The sequence below is a fragment of the Monodon monoceros genome, unplaced genomic scaffold (assembly GCF_005190385.1).
Source record: "Monodon monoceros isolate NGI ecotype Baffin Bay Population unplaced genomic scaffold, NGI_Narwhal_1 Super_Scaffold_5, whole genome shotgun sequence".
NCBI lineage: Eukaryota > Metazoa > Chordata > Mammalia > Artiodactyla > Monodontidae > Monodon > Monodon monoceros.
Window position 1 is genome coordinate 26,656,303 of NW_021703782.1, and position 20,837 is coordinate 26,677,139.

Sequence of the window (20,837 nt, forward strand, 5' to 3'; positions counted from 1 at the left end):
ATTGGTTGTTTGGCAGTGGGTGAGTACTAAGTGCTCTCAGTACTTAGGCAGCCATCGTTGGATGCCTAAGTGTAGTAAGATATTTGTAGTTTTCCCAGTTGTTGACTGAGAACATACAACTTTGAAAAAAATCTACTAAGCTGTGTTTGTGAGTTACCCTTTGTGAAATCATCCTTTTCCCCCCATTACAATTAAAAGAAAGTCAACCCATATCACACAAACTCAGACCAGCACGTTTCCTTGCCTAAGCCCATGTTCACCTGTGAACAGCAGAGCCAAGTTTTAGTTTTATCTCAGGTCATTATAAATTTGATAATATTTTTGTTTTGTTTTGTCTGTTTTTTTCACTTGCACTTTACTATTTAGCCATTCCATGAAGGAAATCAAGAAGTAAACCTTTTTTTTTTTTTTTTTTTTTAATTTTATTTTTGGCTGTGTTGGGTCTTCTTTGCTATGGGCGGGCTTTCTCTGGTTGTGGTGAGTGGGAGCTACCCTTCATCGTGATGCGTGGGCTTCTCATTGTGGTAGCTTCTCTTGTTGCAGAGCACGGGCTCTAGGCACGTGGGTTTCAGTAGTTGCAGCACGCGGGCCCTAGAGCACGCGGGCCTCAGTAGTTGTGGCACGCAGGCTCAGTAGTTGTGGCGCACGGGCTTAGTTGCTCCACGGCATGTGGGATCTTCCTGGACCAGGGCTCGAACCTGTGCCCCCTGTATTGCCAGGCGGATTCTTAACTACTGTGCCACCAGGGAAGTCCCAAGAAGTAAACCCTTTGATGTCAGCTGTCTGCAGTGAGTGGTGGGGTGGGCAGTGCCTGAGCTGGCACTTCTGGGGCTTCTTTGTCAGAATCTTGACCCTATTTATCTACAACTACATGCCTTTTTTTCCAATTAATAATGTGCTTCCTAGAAAACAAATACTCTCTTGATAAAAGTTCTTAATCAGTATTTTATCAGTAGTCATTTTGCATGTAAAAATGTCATAAAGGCATAGTAATTAAAAATTAAAAATAAATTAAAAATAAATAAAAAAATTAAAATTTTTTTAATTAAAAATTAATAAATAAATATTAATATTTCAGATTCTACAACTTTCAGGGTAAAAACTAGGTAGATCTCAGTTTTTTAAGTGGGTCTTTTGAGGACACTAAAATCATGGCATCATTCTAACAGGTGCCTGTACTCTGGAATCAGATGGCCTAGATTTGAATCCTGGCTTTGCCACTTTTTAGCTCTGGGTCCTTGGACAAGTTATCTACCCTCTCTGAGCCTCAATTCCCTTATCTTTAAAATGGGAACAATGATGTAATGTAGCTAATTTATAAGGTTATGTGGATTGAATGAGTAAAGAGCCCTTAGTGTAGACATATAGAAAATGTTCAGTAAGTGTTAACTATTGTTTTTGTTGTTAATATTTCTATTTCTGAGCCCAGCCTGTTCAGTTTGGCTGTCCTTTTTCACCCCAGACAGATTTGGTTCTGCCTATAGCCCATGACTTCAATAGTTTTTCTTCTGTTATGTCTACTTCATCTTCAACCGCCATGTTTTAATTCTGAAACTGCTCTAGAAGGAAACTTCCATTTTGGCATGGTGCATTTTTCGGAATCCTGCTTTCTTACAGTTTCTCACTCAGAGGACACGATGATTAGGTCACTTGCTTCTTTGCAGTGATAGAAACCATTGTAAGCTTCTGAGCATATCCTTGCTTTTCAGAACAGCTGGAACTGGCTGTCCCTTTTCTTCGGTTCATGCTCAAGGAGCCTCAGGACTAACATGTGCGTGTTCCAACCCTTGACTCCAGAGAACTCTCTCTCAGCTTCTTTCTTATTTTCACTGCTTTAAAGTTTGCATTTCAAACTTGCTTTCTCTGACCACCAACCCTCTATCCGGAGTTGAAAATATAATTTAAAAATTATAACACTTTAGAACTGTATGTTAAGAAGCCAGTGGAATGGTGAAAAGAGCAGACTTTTCTTCTGAGTCACGGTGAATGACTCAGCTTTAAGAAATGCTATTTGTAGTCAAGAGTTTGTAAATAAAGCATATGATGAAGTGAAATTGCATCAGGCAGGTAAACTGGATTGTGGGAGCCACGATAATTTAATGCAGGTAGAGGTAAAATAAGACTGAAATTTAAGTTGACAAACTAGATTTTAGAAAGCTAGCTCTGCTGTTCTTTTTAATCTTGCCGAGAAGTGACAGGTTCTGGTTCATTCACACCAGCATCTGGCACCAGCCCCTAAGCCCTGGAGGCAATTACCCTAATCTGTTTCTGCCCTAGTAGCAGCCTCTTTGATCTCACTGAAGCAGTAATATATTCCTTAATAGAAACACAAATGTATCAATTTTCCCTACTCACAGCATAAAAAATGTTCTATTCTTTGAACCTTCACTGATCCTGCCAAGATGTAGGGTCCAAGACAAAATAGGATTCTGCTGATTGCTTGGACACAGGAGTGACAGAACCTTCAAAGAGTGTAGATATTTCCATCATTTCCCAACAAACCAAATTGTAGCGTAAAATCGATGCTCCAGGAAAATAGATCATATTTTTCCCATGACTTTGGCTTCCCTGGCACACCACTGAGGTCTGGGGTAGGAGAGAGTTCTTACCAGAGATGGGCAAGATGAGATTACTTGAAATTCTTTGAAATCTGAAATAAGAGAGTAATGTGCTTGGGTACAATTGTGGTTGGTGGAAGGAGTGTAAAAGTAGCATTTTATTATTTGAACATTTGTGTTGGACTTCTATGTATGCTTGTACATGGAATGGTAACCAGCAACAAGTTGTAAACAAGGCCATTTGAGTTCTGCTTGTGACTCCCACGAGTGTGCCGTCCAACTTTGGGTTAATCAGTTATTTTTTGTGTTATTTTTCAGAAACAGGAAGAAACCTTTGAGCAAGGGTTCTGGTTCAGGGGTTTTCACATGGGTACCTCCATCCCTTGGGGCCCTATAAGCCAAAACACCAGCTGGTATCTGTTGTCTGAATAAATGTGTATCTTTTGTATGTGCCATTATTTTTCAGATGTACACAGATGATAAGTACGATTTTATAAGTACGTAATGGCAGAAATGTAATGAGAATTCAGCAGTGCTGAATATCTTTACATTTTATTAATTCACAGATGCTAAAATCAAAGCTGTCATGTGGAGGTTGACATTTTTGGTGTTAAAAGTGGTTTCCTTTGCATTGAGTTAATGGAGGGTCTTTTAATTCAGAACCTTGGTCTTAGCCAAAGGACGGTGTAGGTGCATATTTGCGTATAGAAGTAAATCATGTTTCTTAGAAAAAGTTTTAATACACTCCTTTGATCCTCGTCATTTTATAGTTACCCTCTCTGGGGACACCCAGGTGGTATACTGAGAAGTGCAGCCTTTCTGTCTGCAGAAAGTGGCTGTTCCTGTGTCAGATGCCATCTGTCACTTAGGAGGACTGCCTCTAATTCAAACTCCCCCAGGAGGCTGGAGACAGGGACTCCTCCCCTCGCTCAGCCCAGCTGGTGGGTGAGTGTCCTAGTGGCCCACACTCAGGCTAGATGGATATTGGCCAAGGTGGTTTCGCTAAAATGTGGAATGAAGAAAACATTGCATGATTGGAAACCCTGGAGTAGGAAATTTTAAGCAAAAATAGGACATAAAGGATATTCATGACTGTTCTGGGTTTAAGGCTGCGCTCCAGTTTAGGAAGCCTGCAGGAAGCTTTTCTGTGTCCTGGAAATTGGGTTGGGCCCCTCCTGGGAGTTGTGATCTCTGTTATTTTATTAGACTCTTAGCTCCTTCAGGGCAGATGCTGTGGGTTTATATACTCTTACTACCCAGGCCCAGCAGAGCAGGCACCAAGTAACACCAGGTTGAGTTTTTTAATCTTTTCATTTTATGCATAAGTTGGATTATTTATAGTTCCCTGGGACTCTAAATTAATGTTGAATTTATTAAAATTGTAAAAATTAAAAAAAAACTTAGATTTTCTTAAGCCAATTTATAAATATTCTTGCTCTATTTATAAAGCTAGTAATTTTTATACTAACATAAGAATATTTACTTTCATTATTTGATTAATGGTTTGTTAACCCGAGTTTAACTGATTGAAATCTCCTAAATAATTTACTGTAAATCAGTCTTGTTTACAACTTAGTGAATTAAAAAAGAATTAAATATTTAAAATGTGATTTACAAATGTAATTTACCTGATTTTTCCAGCAATTCCAAGCCTTAATAAGGCCCTAGAGAAGCTGATGGGCCAGGTTGCTTTACAAGCCTAGCAACTCTTTGAAATCTAATAAACCAAACTTGGCAATGTGGTAAATCAGCTTCTTTTAAACATTTGAATACTGTGTACAGACTTAGATTTTCTTATCCCATTCAAGTGAAAATTGCAAATTTAATATCAATTGCACATTTTAAATACAAGCCACAAAGACCAAGATGTTGGATTCTCTAACTTGCCAAATTATTGTAATTACCTTAATAACAAAGACAGACATTATTTTGAAGATTACAGAATTTGTTTGTAATTGAGTTTATTCCTCAGCTTGACGTATGTTATCTCTAATATTTTTTCTCTATCATCCCTGGTAATGAACATACTCAGGACAAAAATGGTTACTGTTTGTGATCTAGATTCTGTTATTAACAATCAGAAGTTTGGTCCTGGACCTGGGACTGGGTGCTAAATTGCCCCAGGGGGAGTCTCCCTAATGCTTAGGGGCTGAGCCCTTTCTTAGAGTACAGTTCCCAAGCTCATGCCTTCTAACTGGTGTTTAGCTTTAAAATCCAATACATCTTATGCTCTCTCAGTATCTTTCCAGTCTCATTCTCAACCAGTTTTTATTGTAACCTCTTTCAACATTTAATCATCTGATTCCAGTGGATGAAATTTTGCACCCCAGCTAGGTTACAGCTAATTTTCATTACTACTTGAGTGAAATGAATATATTTCTTTATCTCTGATTGAATTCTACATTCCTGTGTATATGTATATTTTCTTATCTGGTTGTTTGGTCATGATTCTGTAGTCATTTTGTTGACAAGTGTCAATATACTGGTCAGTGTTGAATGCCTGTCAGATTAACTTTAGTAATAAGGTACAGGAGTACCACTGGCATGTGGAATCCATTATTTAAATCTTCTTTGTCCAAAGCTAGCAATCATTGCAGCTGGTTTTCCCTGCTAACACCAGTGGTTCTCAGAACTGGCTGCACATTAGAATCATCCATAGAGCTTTGATATGGCATATGGCTGGGTCCCCACCTCAAACCAGTTGGAGGCCCTCTGCCAGGCATCATGGTGTTAAAAGTGCACCAGGTGATTCTGATGCACAGAGAGGACTGAAACCCACTGTTGTAACATCTGTTAAGCGAAAGGTTTCAGATCACTTAAAAAATCTCATTGTCCTTATCCCCTTCTTGTGGAAACACTGATGGAAAATGCACAGACAAAATGAAAAGGACACCTAAGGTAGAAAGTTTGGCTAATGCACAACTGGACCATTTTCCTGAAAATATCGAATTATTGAGATGTTTTAAGATGTAGGTATTTTTTAATCTTTATGGTGTGTTTTTCTTTTTTATTTGTTTAAAATGCCTGTGTGGGCCACTTACTGGCTCTTCTTAATCTGTTTATTACCCAGACCAGTAAGGCACACTCAAGTGTTTTCTTCCTTGCCCCAGGTTTCTGTTGATGTACTCCACACTTTTGTGCAGCTATTACAATTCGGCCCTGACGACGGCGGTGGTTGGAGCCATCAAGGTAAGTGGTTGAAGCCTCGAAATGCACAACCAAATTGGGAAATTGACCGTTTGACTTTATTGTTGTTATTATCCGTGCTGTAGTAAGAATGGAGGCTTGTGATATTTTCAGCTGTGCCTGGGTGATCCCTCCTTAGGTCTTCTAATCTCCTAATCCACAAAACAGAGGGAAGACTTGCTAATTTAAAAGGAAGAGACAAATTATGACTTAAATTGGGAATGGTGGGAAAGGATGGTCTGGGAAAACCAAGTGAAATAGCTGAAAAAAATACCAAATTTCTGTGCTAAGATACCTTGTGATCTACAGTTTGGTTTTCTGGGAGAACCTTGCTGACTAAGAAAGGGAATTCTTGTGAAGAACTGTTTTCAGCCTAGATCTATGCTCAATTATAAGGTGATTAACTCTGGGACTGGTGTGTATGCTGCGTGTGTGTACATGCATTTGAACACACACTAATGAATAGTAACTACAGTATTTAGTTTCAGGTTTCACTATATATATGAGTTTTCCCCCTAAAGCCTTTACTTTTAAAATCATTAATCCTCTCTTTTTCTGCAGAACGTATCCGTTGCCTACATTGGAATGTTAGTAGGTGGAGACTACATTTTCTCCGTATTAAACTTTGTAGGGTTAAATATTTGGTAAGTGGGATTTTTAAATGAACTCATTTTAGTAAAATATGAATTTTTAAAAGCCTGATTAATATGTTATAAGTGAAAGGGCAGGAGGTGTTTTGACTTTACAATTTCTAGGATAAAATTTACTTAAATCATTCAGTTCATCTCTTTTTATGACATACTCTTTCATGTGGACCATGGGGACTTGTAATGAAAATTCAAAGGGTTGAGATCGAATTTTCTGTTTCCTCCTCTCAGAAAAGCCCTTAAGTTGTGTGTCTTCCTTTTGTGAATGGGCCTCACTAAATCTGTGCTCCATTGAAGCGCCATGTGCTAAGGATATTGGGAGGAGTGACTAAGATACTTTTGAAAGGCATTTTGGGGTCTCAGAGGTGGGACACTATTTTAGGATAATACTGTATAGTTTATTCAAGTAATAACCAAGTGCTTATTTTTTCTCCAAGTTTCTCTATTAGACTTGATCTGCTCTTTTTCTGCCCCCACAGATTTGTAAATAAGAGGGTTAATTCTCATCGATTAATACACAAATTTGAGGAAGTAAAACAGGGGGCTCAATAATTCCCTTCAAATTAAGCTGACTGCATTGTAAATCACCTATACCTCAATAAGATAAAGAAAAAGAAACAAACAGCCAAGTTATCAAAAAAATTAAGTTGACTGTATTTGTAAAGATGTCAGTAACTGTTGGTTGTACCATCTATGGAATTTATTTTCACTCTTTTTTATTCTCCTTTCAGCATGGCAGGGGGCTTGAGATATTCCTTTTTAACTTTAAACAGCCAGTTAAAACCTAAACAACCTGTGGACGAAGAAAACATCCCTCAAGATTTGAAGGGCTAGAACCTGGGGCAGAATTGCAGACTGGCTTGCAGACTGGGGGGAATGAGGGAATATTCCCAGCTGTTTTGGTTGTGGCACTCACCCCTGGTTAAGGCACAACAGGAATGTCTGCAAAATGCAAAGAGAATCTACATCACGTGCTGCATGAGGAGCCACCATCAGCCCTGAGAAATGTATCCGGGCAAAGCCTTACCAGCTGAAAGTGAATCTTCTCAAAATAAACCACTGGTGAGAGGGATTGTTTCCAAGGCACTTGCGTGGACCGCACATCTGTGTGCTGTTCCAGGTACTGCGAGTGCTTCAAAGGAGGCCGATGCTGTGAGGGTGCTTATCAGCACCTTGGCCTTAATTTCAAAGGTCCCAGCCAAAGCAGAGTGCCAGCGGCAACATTTTTTTGGTTTAAACAGACATGTCTTTATTTTCATAAAATCAGCCACTTAACTGCCAGTAGAGTTATTTGCCAGCTTTGATTTGATCTTATATGTTGGTATCTTTTCCCAATCATCAAAGTAAAATAAAAAATAATTTATATGCATACCTCATACTGTGATATTATTGTAGACAGGCAGAAAAACAGTAGGTCATTTATTCAGTCTGCCTTGAAGGGTAATATTCCTTTTAAGGCTCATGTTGGGAAAAATTACAAAATAACTCAGTGGAAAAAACAATACTCAGTGTGCCCTGTCAACATTTAAGTTGGTCGTATTTCTCTCCTCTTCTCCTTCCAGGTTTGTTCAGGGGCTTTGAAATTCAGATCATACGGACTTTAACCAAGGTACATTTTTTTCCTGGGCTTGCCTGATCCACCAGACCAGTGGTGCGTGGGAAGGAACCCCGGTTTGGATGAGAGTTATTATCATCTCCATCAAGAAATGGACTGTCCCCGTCGGGGTTGTGGTGCGGGGTAGGGCCCCCGTCTGGAGGGGGCCAGTCAGGAGCTCTTCTTTCTAGTCTTGTCTTCACTGCTAACATACCAAGACCTTCACAGGTCACCTTGCCACTGTCGCCTCCATTTTTTAATCTTTAAAATGGAACTGTGTCTCCAAATCCCTGCCACTCTGACTTTCTAAGTTTATAGAAGCTGAGCCAGATGGACAGAGCAGCAAATGAAGAAATGATTCTGTTGACATGTTTCAATTTACTTTAACATTTAAAAAATTTTAATTGTAAAATACACATAACATAAAATTTACCATCGTAACCATTTCTAAGTGTACACTTCAGTAGTGTTAAGCATATGCACACTGTTTTGTAGCCAATCTCCAGAACTTTTTCATGTTGCAAAACTGAAACTCTATACCCATTAAACAATAATTCCCCATTCCTCCCTTTCCCCAGCTCCTGGCAACCACCATTCTACTTTCTTTCTCTATGAATGTGACTACTGTAGGTACCTCATAAAAGTAGAATCACACAATATTTATCTTTCAGTAGCTGGCTTATTTCGCTTAGGATAATATCATCAAGTTTCATCCATGTTGCAGCATGTGTCCGAATTTCTTTCCTTTTTAAGACTAAATAATATTCCATCATATGGATATACCGCATTTTGTTCATCCATTCGTCTGTCAGTGGACACTTGGATTGCTTCTACCTCTTGGCTGTTTGTGTATAATCGTGTTATGAACATGGGTGCACAAATATGTCTTTGAGACCCTGCTTTCAGTTCTTTCAGATAGTAAAAGGAAACTTGTTTCCTCTGTACACAGAGCACTTCTGATGCCAAATGTGTGGGACCTTTCCCTCACATTAAGCAATTCTCCAACTCTTTGGACACCAACTAGGGGTCCTACAATTAAATGCAGACTCTAAGTACCCAGAGTTAGCACAGACCCCACAGGTTAAGGGCTTAGTTCCCCAAGACTGCCCCCTACTTCAGATGCCAAACCCAAGTCCCAGGTTGTGAATGGTGCTTCTGACCAACTAACCATCAATCTGGGGTCTCCACACCCTCTTCCTCGGGTTTAATAATTTGCTAGAATGGCTCACAGAACTCAGGGAAGTGCTTTACTCTCTATTGCCAGTTTATTATGAAGCATACGACTCAGGAACAGCCAAAGGGAAGAAATGCATAGGACAAGGTATGCGGGAAATGGTTTGGCGCTTTCACGACTCCTCCAGGTGTGCCCAGCTCCCAGCACATCAGTGTGTTCATCAACTGGAAGCTCTCCAAACCCCATCGTTTGTTTTTCATGGTAACACATGGACCACAGCTGCACCATTTTATATTCCCACCAACAGTGCACGGGGATTCCAGTTTCTCCACATCCTCACCACTTGTTTCCTTTTTTTTTTTTTTTTTTGGTAGTAGTAGTAGTAGGTGTGCTAATGGGTGTGAAGTGATACCTCATTGTAGTTTTTTTTTTTTTTTTTTTTTTGCGGTACGTGGGCCTCTCACTGTTGTGGCCTCTCCCGTTGTGGAGCACAGTCTCCGGACACGCAGGCTCAGCGGCCGTGGCGCACGGGCCCAGCCGCTCTGCGGCATGTGGGATCCTCCTGGACCGGGGCACGAACCGGTGTCCCCAGCATCGGCAGGCGGACTCTCAACCACTGCACCACCAGGGAAGCCCGCTCATTGTAGTTTTGATTTACATTTCACTGATGGTTAGTGATGTTGAGCATCTTCTCATGTGCTTGTTGGCCATTTGTACATATTCTTTGGAGAAATGTCTATTCAAATCCTTTGCCCATTTTTGAATAGGGTTGTTTGTTCTTTTGTTGTTGAGTTGTAGGAGTTCTTTATTTTTTCAGTTTATTTTTAAATTGGGGTATAATTGCTTTACAATGTTGTGTTAGTTTCTGTTGTACAGCAAAGTAAATCAGCTATATGTATACATATATCCCCTCTTTTTTGGATTTCCTTCCCGTTAGGTCACCACAGAGCACCGAGTAGATTTCCCTGTACTATACAGCAGGTTCTCATTAGTTATCTACTTTATACATAGTAGTGTATATATGTCAGTCCCAATCTCCCAATTCATCCCACTCCTCCTTTCCCCCCTTGGTGTCTATACGTTTGTTCTCTACGTCTGTGTCTCTATTTCTGCTTTGCTGATACGTTCATCTGTACCATTTTTCTAGATTCCACATATATGCCTTAATATACAATACTTGTTTTTTCTTTCTGACTTATTTCACTCTGTATGACAGTCTCTAGGTCCATACATATCTCTACAAATGACCCAATTTCATTCCTTTTTATGGCTGAGTAATATTCCATTGTATATATGTACCATATCTTCTTTATCCATTCATCTGGCGATGGATATTTCAGTTGCTTCCAAGTCCTGGCGGTTGTAAATAGTGTTCCAGTGAACATTGGGGTGCATGTGTTTTCTTGAATTATGGTTTTCTTAGGGTATATGCCCAGTAAGGGGATTGCTGGGTCATATGGTAGTTCTATTTTTAGTCTTTTAAGGAACCTCCATACTGTTCTCCATACTGGCTGTCTCAATTTACATTCCCACCAACAGTGCAAGAGGGTTCCCTTTTCCCTACACCCTTTCCAGCATTTATTGTTTGTAGATTTTTTGATGATGGCCACTCTAACTGGTATGAGGAGATACCTCATTGTAGTTTTGATTTGCATCTCTCTAATAGTTAGTGGTGTTGAGCATCTTTTCATGTGCCTCTTGGCCAACTGTGTGTCTTCTTTGGTGAAATGTCCGTTTAGGTCTTCTGCCCATTTTTTGATTGGGTTGTTTGTTTTTTTGATATTGAGCTGCATGAGCTGTTTGTATATTCTGGAGATTAATCCCTTGTCAGTTGCTTCGTTTGCAAATATTTTCTCCCATTCTGAGTATTGTCCTTTCCTCTTGTTTATGGTTTCCTTTGCTGTGCAAAAGCTTTTCAGTTTCATTAGGTCCCATTTGTTTATTTTTGTTTTTATTTTCATTATTCTAGGAGGTGGGTCAAAAAAGATCTTGCTGTGATTTATGTCATTGAGTGTTCTTCTATGTTTTCCTCTAAGAGTTTTATATAGTGTCCGGTCTTACATTTAGGTCTTTAATCCATTTTGAGTTTATTTTTGTGTATGGTGTTAGGTAGTGTTCTAATTTCATTCTTTTACATGTAGCTATCCAGTTTTCCCAGCACCACTTATTGAAGAGGCTGTCTTTTCTCCATTGTATTTTCTTGCCTCCTTTGTCATAGATTAGGTGACCATAGGTACGTGGGTTTATCTCTGAGCTTTCTACCCTGTTCCATTGATCTATACTTCTTGTGCCAGTACCATACTGTCTTTCTTTTCTTTTCTTTTCTTTTTTAATTAATTAATTAATTAATTAATTTTTGGCTGAATTGGGTCTTTGTTGCTGCACGTGGGCTTTCTCTAGTTGCAGCAAGTGGGGATTACTCTTTGTTGTGGTGCACAGGCTTCTCATTGCGGTGGCTTCTCTTGTTGTGGAGCATGGGCTCTAGGCACACGGGCTTCAGTAGTTGTGACCACTCGGGCTCAGTAGTTGTGGTGCACGGACTTAGTTGCTCTCTGGTATGTGGGATCTTCCCGGACCAGGGATATCCCATGTCCCCTACATTGGCAGGAAGATTCTCAACCACTGTGCCACCAGGGAAGTCGCTACCACTGTAGGGATTTTGATCACTGTAGCTTTATAGTATAGTCTGAAGTCAGAGAGCCTGATATTCCTCCAGCTCTGTTTTTCTTTCTCAAGGTAGCTTTGACTATTTGGGGTCTTTTGTGTTTCCATACAAATCGTAAAATTTTTTGTTCTAATTCTGTGAAAAATGCCATTGGTAATTTGATAGGGATTGCATTGAATCTGTAGATTGCTTTGGATAGGGTACTCATTTTCACAATATTGATACTTCCAATCCAAGAACATGATATATCTCTCCGTCTGTTTGTGTCATCTTTGATTTCTTTCATCAGTATTTTGTAGTTTTCTGAGTACAGGTCTTTTGCTTCCTTAGGTAGCTTTATTCCTAGGTATTTTATTCTTTTTGTTGCAATGGTAAATGGAATTGTGTCCTTAATTTCTCTTTCCGATCTTTTGTTGTTAGTGTATAGGAATGCAAGAGATTTCTGTGCATTAATTTTGTATCCTGCAACTTTACCAAATTCATTCATTAGCTCTAGTAGTTTTCTGGTAGCATCTTTAGGATTTTCTATGTATAGTATCATGTCATCTGCAAACAGTGACAGTTTTGCTTCTTTTCCGATTTGGACTCCTTTTATTTCCTTTTCTTCTCTGATTGCTGTGGCTAAAACTTCCAAAACTATGTTGAATAATATTGGTGAGAGTGGACATCCTTGTCTTGTTCCTGATCTTAGTGGAAATGCTTTCAGGTTTTCACCATTGAGAATGATGTTTGCTGTGGGTTTGTCATATATGGCCTTTATTATGTTGAGGTAGGTTCCCTCTATGCCTACTTTCTGGAGAGTTTTTATCATAAATGGTGTTGAATTTTGTCAAAAGCTTTTTCTGCATCTATTGAGAGGATCACATGGTTTTTACTCTTCAATTTGTTAATATGGTGTATCACACTGACTGATTCGTGTGTATTGAAGAATCCTTGCATCCCAGGGATGAATCCCAGTTGATCATGGTGTATGATCTTTTTAATATGTTGTTGGATTCTGTTTGCTAGCATTTTTGTGTATATGTTCATCAGTGATATTGGTCTGTAATTTTCTCTTTTTTGTGATATCTTTGTCTGGTTTTGCTATCAGGGTGATGGTGGCCATGTAGAATGAGGTTGGGAGTGTTCCTTCCTCTGCACTTTTTTGGAAGCGTTTGAGAAGAATGGGTGTTAGCTCTTCTCTAAATGTTTGATAGAATTTGCCTGTGAAGCCATCTGGTCCTGGACTTTTGTTTGTTGGAAGATTTTTCATCACAGTTTCAATTTCATTACTTGTGATTGGTCTGTTCATATTTTCTGTTTCTTCCTGGTTCAGTCTTGGAAGGTTATACCTTTCCAAGAATTTGTCCATTTCTTCCAGGGTGTCCATTTTATTGGCATATAGTTGCTTGTAGTAGTCTCTTAGGATGCTTTGTATTTCTGCGGTGTCTGTTGTAACTTCTCCTTTTTCATTTCTAATTTTATTGATTTGAGTCCTCTCACTCTTTTTCTTGATGAGTCTGGCTAATGGTTTATCGATTTTATCTTCTCAAAGAACCAGCTTTTAGTTTTATTGATCTTTGCTATTGTTTTCTTTGTTTCTATTACATTTATTTCTACTCTGATCTTTATGATTTCTTTCCTTCTACTAACTCTGGGTTTTGTATGTTCTTCTTCCTCTAGTTCCTTGGGGTGTAAGACTAGATTGTTTATTTGAGATTTTTCTTGTTTCTTGAGGTAGGCTTGTATTGCTATAAACTTCCCTCTTAAAACTGCTTTTGCTGCATGCCATAGGTTTTGGGTCATTGTGTTTTCATTGTCATTTTTCTCTAGATAATTTTTGATTTCCTTTTTGAATTTCTTCAGTGATCTCTTGGTTATTTAGTAGTATATTGTTTAGCCTCCATGTGTTTGGTTTTTTCTTCTTTTTTTTTTTAGTTATATATTTTTTATTTTTGGTGTGTTGCATCTTCACTGCTGCATGCGGGCCTTCTCTAGTTGCGGCAAGTGGGGGCTACTCTTTGATGTGGTGCGTGGGCTTCTCATTGTGATAGCTTCTCTTGTTGTGGAGCATGGGCTCTAGGGCACACAGACTTCAGTAGTTGTGGCTTGCAGGCTCAGTAGTTGTGGTTCGCAGACTCTAGAGCGCAGGCTCAGTAGTTGTGGCACACGGGCTTAGTTGCTCAGCGGCATGTGGGATCTTCCCAGACCAGGGATAGAACCCGTGTCTCCTGCATTGGCAGGTAGATTCTTAACCACTGCGCCACCAGGGAAGTCCACACCTGTCATTGATTCCTAATCTCATAGTGTTGTGGTTGGAAAAGATGCTTGATATGATTTCAATTTTCTTAAATTTACCAAGGCTAGAGTTTTGACCCAAGATGTGATCTATCCTAGAGAATGTTCCATGTGTGCTTTAGAAGAAAGTATATTCTCCTGCTTTTGGATGTCCTATAAGTATCAATTAAGTCTGTCTGGTCTGTTGTGTCATTTAAAGCTTGTGTTTCCTTATTAATTTCCTGTCTGAATAATCTGTCCATTGGTGAAAGTGGAGTGTTAAAGTCCCCTACTATTATTGTGTTACTGTCGATTTCCCCTTTTATGGCTGTTAGCATTTGCCTTATGTATTGAGGTGCTCCTATGTTGGGTGCATAAATATTTACAATTGTTATACCTTCTTGGATCGATCCCTTGATCATTATGTAGTGTCCTTCCTTGTGTCTTGTAACAGCCTTTATTTTAAAGTCTATTTCATCTGATATGAGTATTGCTACTTCACCTTTCTTTTGATTTCCATTTGCATGGAATATCTTTTTCCATCCCCTCACTTTCAGTCTGTATGTGTCCCTAGGTCTGAAGTGGGTCTCTTGTAGACAGCATATATACGGATCTTGTTTTTGTATCCATTCAGCCAGTCTATGCCTTTTGGTCAGAGTGTTTAATCCGTTCACATTTAAGGTAATTATCAATGTGTGTTTTCCCATTACCATTTTCTTAATTGTTTTGTGTTTGTTCTTGTAGATCTTTTCCTTCTCTTGTGTTTCCACCTAGAGAAGTTCTTTTAGCATTTGTTGTAAAGCTGGTTTGGTGGTGCTGAATTCTCTTAACTTTTGCTTGTCTGTATAGCTTTTTATTTCTCCATCGAATCTGAATGAGATCCTTGCTGGGTAGAGTAATCTTGGTTACAGGTTTTTTCCTTTCAACACTCTAAATATATCCTGCCACTCCCTTCTTGCCTGCAGAGTTTCTGCTGAAAAGTCAGCTCATTACCTTATGGGGATTCCCTTGTATGTTTGCTTTTCCCTTGCTGCTTTTAATATTTTTTCTTTGAGTTTAGAGTTTAATTTTTGTTAGTTTGGTTAATATGTGTCTCAGTGTGTTTCTCTTCTGGTTTGACCTGTATGGGACTCTTTGTGCTTCCTGGACTCGGGTGGTTATTTCCTTTCCCATGTTAGGGAAGTTTTCAACTATAATCTTTTCAAATATTTTCTCAGACCCTTTCTCTTTCTCTTCTTTTTCTGGGACCCCTATAATTCGAATGTTGGTGCATTCAGTATTGTCCCAGAGGTCTCTTAGACTGTCCTCATTTCTTTTCATTCTTTTTTCTTTATTCTGCTCCTTGGCAGTTATTTCCACCATTCTATCTTCCAGCTCAGTTATTCGTTCTTCTGCCTCAGTTATTCTGCTATTGATTCCTTCTATTGTATTTTTCATTTCAGTTATTGTGTTGTTCATCACTGATTGTTTGTTCTTTAGTTTTTCTAGGTTCTTGTTAAACATTTCTTGTATCTTCTCGATCTGTTCCTCCATTCTATTTCCGAGATTCTGGATCATCTTTAGTATCATTACTCTGAATTCTTTTTCAGGTAGATTGCCTATTTCCTCTTCATTTATTTGGTCTTGTAGGCTTTTACCTTGCTTCTTCATCTAGAACATATTTTTTTTGTCATTTCACTTTTTTTTGGATGAGTGGGGCTGTGTTCCTGTCTTGCTGGTTGTTTGGCCTGAGATGTCCAGCACGGGAGTTTGCAGGCAGTTGGGTTGAGCTGGGTCTTGGTGCTGAGATGAGGACTTCTGGGAGACCTCACACTGATTAATATTCCCTGGGGCCTTAAGTTCACTGTTAGTCCAGTGGCTTGGACTCAGTACTCCCACCACAGGAGCTCAGGCCCAACCCCCAGCCTGGGAGCCAAGACCCTGCAAGCTGCATGGCACAGCAAAAAACAACAACAACAACAACAAACAAAAAAGAACAGAATGATAACAAAGAATAAAAAATAAAGTTAGAAAAATAAAAAATACATTAGAAAAATAGAAATGAAAATGAAATAACAACAAGAAGGCAAAACAGAACCACAACAGCAAAAAATAAAATAAAATAAAAAATTAAAAGATAAGAATAAAAAAAATAAGAAAAAAAACATTCCCTGGTGCCTCTGCTCTGTGTCCTTGCCCCCACGGTGACACACAGCCAACCCCCACCACCCCAGTAGGGCCTCAAAGACCTCTAGTTAGGCCTCAGGACCCGGCACGTCAACCCACCTCTGTGCACATTCCTTTCACCAGCGTCTGCTCCTGAAGCTGGCCTGGAGCACACGTGCCTGCACCGGCCAGCTGGGGTGCAGGCCTCCACAGGCATGCCCGCAGGGGCCAGCACAGCAGGAGGAGCCTTGGAAGGGGGGCAGCGCTTGGCCCTCCTGGACCTGTAGAGCCAGAGGAGGCCTTGGTGGGGGTGGGGCTCAGGCCTGGGACTTGTGCTGTCAGAGGGGGCTTTGAGGGGGCCTCAGGCCCAGGACCCATGTGGCCGGAGTGGGCTTTGGGGACACCCAGGCCTGGGACCCCAGCAGGCTTGCTGGGGCCTAAGCACGCAAGGGAGATCCTGGCCACTTTCCCCTCTGATCCCATGATCCCTCAGAGGTCCCTCTCCATTCCCGCTGATCCCCTCACTGTGAGTGGGCCCCTCTGAGTGGGGGAATATCTCTTCTCCTGCAGTCTCTCTGTAGGGGCACTGGTCCAATCCTGCCTCCACCCTTCTTCCCCCGCTCCTTCCCTTCCACGTCCTACCTGGTTGCGTGGGGATTCCTCCCGTCCCTTTAGGTGTCTGAAGTCTCCCACAAGTGCCCAGTAGGTGCTCGCTTGGAAGGCTGCCTGTGAGGAGATACAAACTCCATGTCCTCCTACTCTGCCATCTTGACTCTGCCCCCTGTTTCAGTTTACTTTTTTTTTTTTTTTTTTTTTTTGCAGTATGCGGGCCTCTCACTGTTGTGGCCTCTCCCGTTGTGGAGCACAGGCTCCGGACGCGCAGGCTCAGCGGCCATGGCTCACGGGCCCATCCGCTCCACGGCATGTGGGATCTTCCCAGACCGGGCCACGAACCCGTGTCCCCTGCATCGGCAGGCGGACCCTCAACCACTGCGCCACCAGGGAAGCCCTCAGTTTACTTTTAAAAGGCTTCTAGAGCATTACCTTGGGGCTCCCAAACTGTGTAACCACCTTCTCTTGCATCATCAACATCATTTCTGAGACCCAGGGACCAAAAGTGGTAAGACTTGAAAAATGTAAACATCAACTCATTTTTTTCAGTGACAAAACAAAAACAGGGACTTCCCTGGTGGTCCAGTGGTTAAGACTCCACACTCCAAATGCAGGGAGCCCGGGTTCATTCCCTGGTCAGGGAACTAGAACCCGCATGCCCAACTAAAGATACCTCATGCCTCAGCGAAGATCCCGCGTGCCGCAGCTAAGACCCGGCACAGCAAAATAAATAAATAAATAAATATTAAACAAACAAACAAAAACAAGATTTGCTTTCTTGCAAAAATTTTTTTTCTAATTTTCATTTTTAGAATTCTTAAAGGAAGATGCTTTTGTGTTTTTCTAAAGTCTTAACATGGTCAGTCTTTTGTTTTAATAGCCAGAATGCCTTGGAATGGGGTTCGTTCTTAAATGTTTTTCTTTTGCAGTCACTTCAAATACTTGGCCTTAAATGACCCTTTCTTTTTACCAGCGTGGAAAGACTTCTGCTTCTATGTGTGGCCAGCAGAGGGCACCCTAAGAACAGCCCGGCAGTCCTTGCAGCTGGGTTGAAACTTGCAGTTTCTGCTCTTCCTCTACAGAACCAGATTCCCGTGGTGGGAAGTTGATGGTAGTGCCAATCTGGCTTTTGAATTAAGGTTAGCTGAGAATGCTGGATGCAGAGAGGTGGTGCAAAAGGGATCCATGAGTTCCAAGGAGGCTAAAGAAGAAATGTAGCCCAGTGCCCCAGGTCTCTGGATTTCTTAAAAAAAAAAAACAAAAAAAAAAAAACATAAAAACTATTCTGGGGCTTCCCTGGTGGCACAGTGGTTGAGAGTCCGCCTGCCGATGCAGGGGACATGGGTTCGTGCCCCGGTCCGGGAAGATCCCACATGCCGTGGAGCGGCTGGGCCCGTGAGCCATGGCCGCTGAGCCAGCGCGTCCGGAGCCTGTGCTCCGCAACGGGAGAGGCCACAACAGTGAGAGGCCCGCGTACCGCAAAAAAAAAAACAAAAAAAAACCCCCCAAAAACTATTATGGATGGAACAAGGAAAATTAGTTTAATATTCTTGATATTTTGCTTACTGCTAAAAACAGTGACATTTGTTAACTTGGACTTTTTCTTGCTGTTTTAATATTTTTCTGTATATTAGATATATAAGTACAAGTACAGGGGCATTGGAGTTTTGTGACAGCTGAGTTTGCCTAAAGAATGAAACCTAGTTTAGAGAGGAGTTATATATTTTATATATTATTATTATTGTATATTTATATATTACATATTATTTTAATTTATATATATTTTCTGTGCTCTCAGGAAAATGGCAAATGTACATATGTCAATACTTTCAGAGACTTTAGTGACATTTTTCCTTTTGCATCATCGCGTCAACTTTTCAGTCTTGGTGAGTCATTTTTATGACTTGTGAGTAATTTCTGTTTTCTGTGAATGGATATGTGTACCTGTGCATACATTTTGAGTGCTGGGACTTGCCAAGGGTCAGCGATTTAGCTGACCAGTAGCTGCTATTCCGTGGTAGCTTTGGGAAACTGAGGGCACCCAGCGCTCAGAATGTCCAAGTTCTCTTTCTGTCATTAAATACTGAAGCACATGGTAAAACAAAGCATGCCTCTTTAGGATGAAACCAGAAACCCCAAGCCATTCCTGGGGACTCCCACGGTCAGGGAATACCATCTGTGTGCCTCTGACTCTCACCTCCACTCCAGGTTGAGGTCTCCCATGATAAGCCTCAGAACCTTTTCTCTGCATTGTGACCTGGACCAGAACATCGCATTACCAGGGGCTTGTTACAAATGCAGAATATCAGGGTGCACACACTGAATAGGAATCTGCATTTTAACCCAGGTGATTGGAGAAGCACTACCCCAGACTTTTGGCCCAGACCATATTTTTAGTACCAAGGGTTCATAACCTGGGGTTCACAGAATTTAGTGGGCTGGTGAACTTGGATGGGGAAAGAATACATCTTGATTTTCCCTAACCAAAATTTAGCATTTCTTCTCATTTGAATGTAGGCAAGACCACAGTAATATTGGCTGTGCTTGTGACTTTGTTATCAATGGAAATTGAAATAGTTTCATATCACTTTATAGTTTTTGTAGAAAATCATTTATGTGCTGCTCAGTATTCTGGTAGTTATTAGTGCCTCCACTAGTTCTTGTTATTTAATATGTTCATAAAGAAGAATATTTTTAGTACATCATATTTAGAAAATATTGCAGTAACTTTTTATGGTAACTGGTTTTCTTTATAATTTTATGTATTTTATTTCATGTATTTAAAAACATTATTTGGAGAAGGAGGCTGTAGCCATCCCTAGACTGCTGTTGTAGTTCATGGCACTGAAAAAAGTAAGGACCCCTGCCTTAGAGAGAAAGAAAAAATTCCAGATTAATATGTTTCCTCGAGAAGTTGTTCCATTTTTGGCCTTAGTACCAGTGGAGGCTTGCTCCTAGATGGGTATAGATAAGCCCGGGGAAATTTTTACATCTGCTACCTGGTGGGAAGGTATCATCCTCCAGCCAGTGTGGTCAACTGTCTGCAGCTAGAGGGAGAAAGAGGGAGAGGGAAAGGAAGGGGAGGAGAGGGGAGGGGAAGGGGAGGAAAAGAGAGGGAAAAGGAAGGGAAGGGAGAGACAATGGGACAGGATACCTAGGCTTCACTGCCACATCCTCTTCATTCAAAGATCAGAACAGAGATGTGTCTCGTCAGTTGTGTCACAGTACCCAACCTTGTTCTTCAAATTCTGCTTACCTGAAGCGTGATGTTAAGTCTGTGGATAGGTGGGACGGCAGCATGAGATGCTCTGTGGGCCCACTCTCCGGTGAGACGAGAGAAAGTAGAAAAAACTATAAAAACCGTTTAAGGTCTCTGGAAATTGTCCTAAGGGCAATTAGAGATTAGAGATATGTTTTATTTAGGTCTATGCAGTGTTAAAATGTTTTTTGAGTTTGTTGCTTTATATTGCTCTGTCATTTAAATAAAACTTTTTATAAAAATTGAGAAATTTCACATTAGAAACTGGATTTCTAGCATCAGTTGAAAGAAATCACAACCTGCCATCTGGGGCAGAATTTCCACAGGACAACACTCAGCTGGCACCGAGGTCGAGGGGGCACTTTTAATTTTGCCACGTTCTCCACCATTCTCTGTGTCGCCAGTGGTGTGGCTATGTTGGCCTTCCACCAGTGTGCTTGTAGTGTTGTTTCCTTAAAACAGTTGAGAGGATAGGAGGAAAATGATAGCTGAATCAAGAGAGCCAACGTTTGTTATTTGTTTGTGGAAATAGAAATTATACCTACTCTGTGCCTGTGTTGAAAGAATTAAGAATTAAGGTGTCCGGCCTACTTCCTTAATTTATGTTACTTCTCTGCCTTGACTGTACGCATTTGAGTTTTTGATTCCAGTTCTAGAGGCCTAGTTCTCGAACTATTTTATCTCCATACTATGTAGAGTTGCTAGACATGTACGGCAAGGAACATTTTTTGTTACCATTTA

The 20,837-nt window shown here is 40.5% G+C and overlaps 1 protein-coding gene across 1 annotated transcript in view; it reads left to right on the plus strand.

The window, feature by feature from the left end:
* The window catches only part of SLC35D2 (solute carrier family 35 member D2), a 78,136-nt gene that overhangs the window by 46,049 nt on the left and 11,250 nt on the right, over nucleotides 1–20,837 (plus strand). Inside the window, exons 12-15 of the mRNA XM_029203444.1 lie at nucleotides 5,669–5,747; nucleotides 6,306–6,388; nucleotides 7,123–8,000; nucleotides 9,250–9,306. Of these exons, the coding sequence (XP_029059277.1) occupies nucleotides 5,669–5,747; nucleotides 6,306–6,388; nucleotides 7,123–7,225 (265 nt within the window). The 3' untranslated portion in view covers nucleotides 7,226–8,000; nucleotides 9,250–9,306. The remainder of the gene's footprint in view (nucleotides 1–5,668; nucleotides 5,748–6,305; nucleotides 6,389–7,122; nucleotides 8,001–9,249; nucleotides 9,307–20,837) is intronic.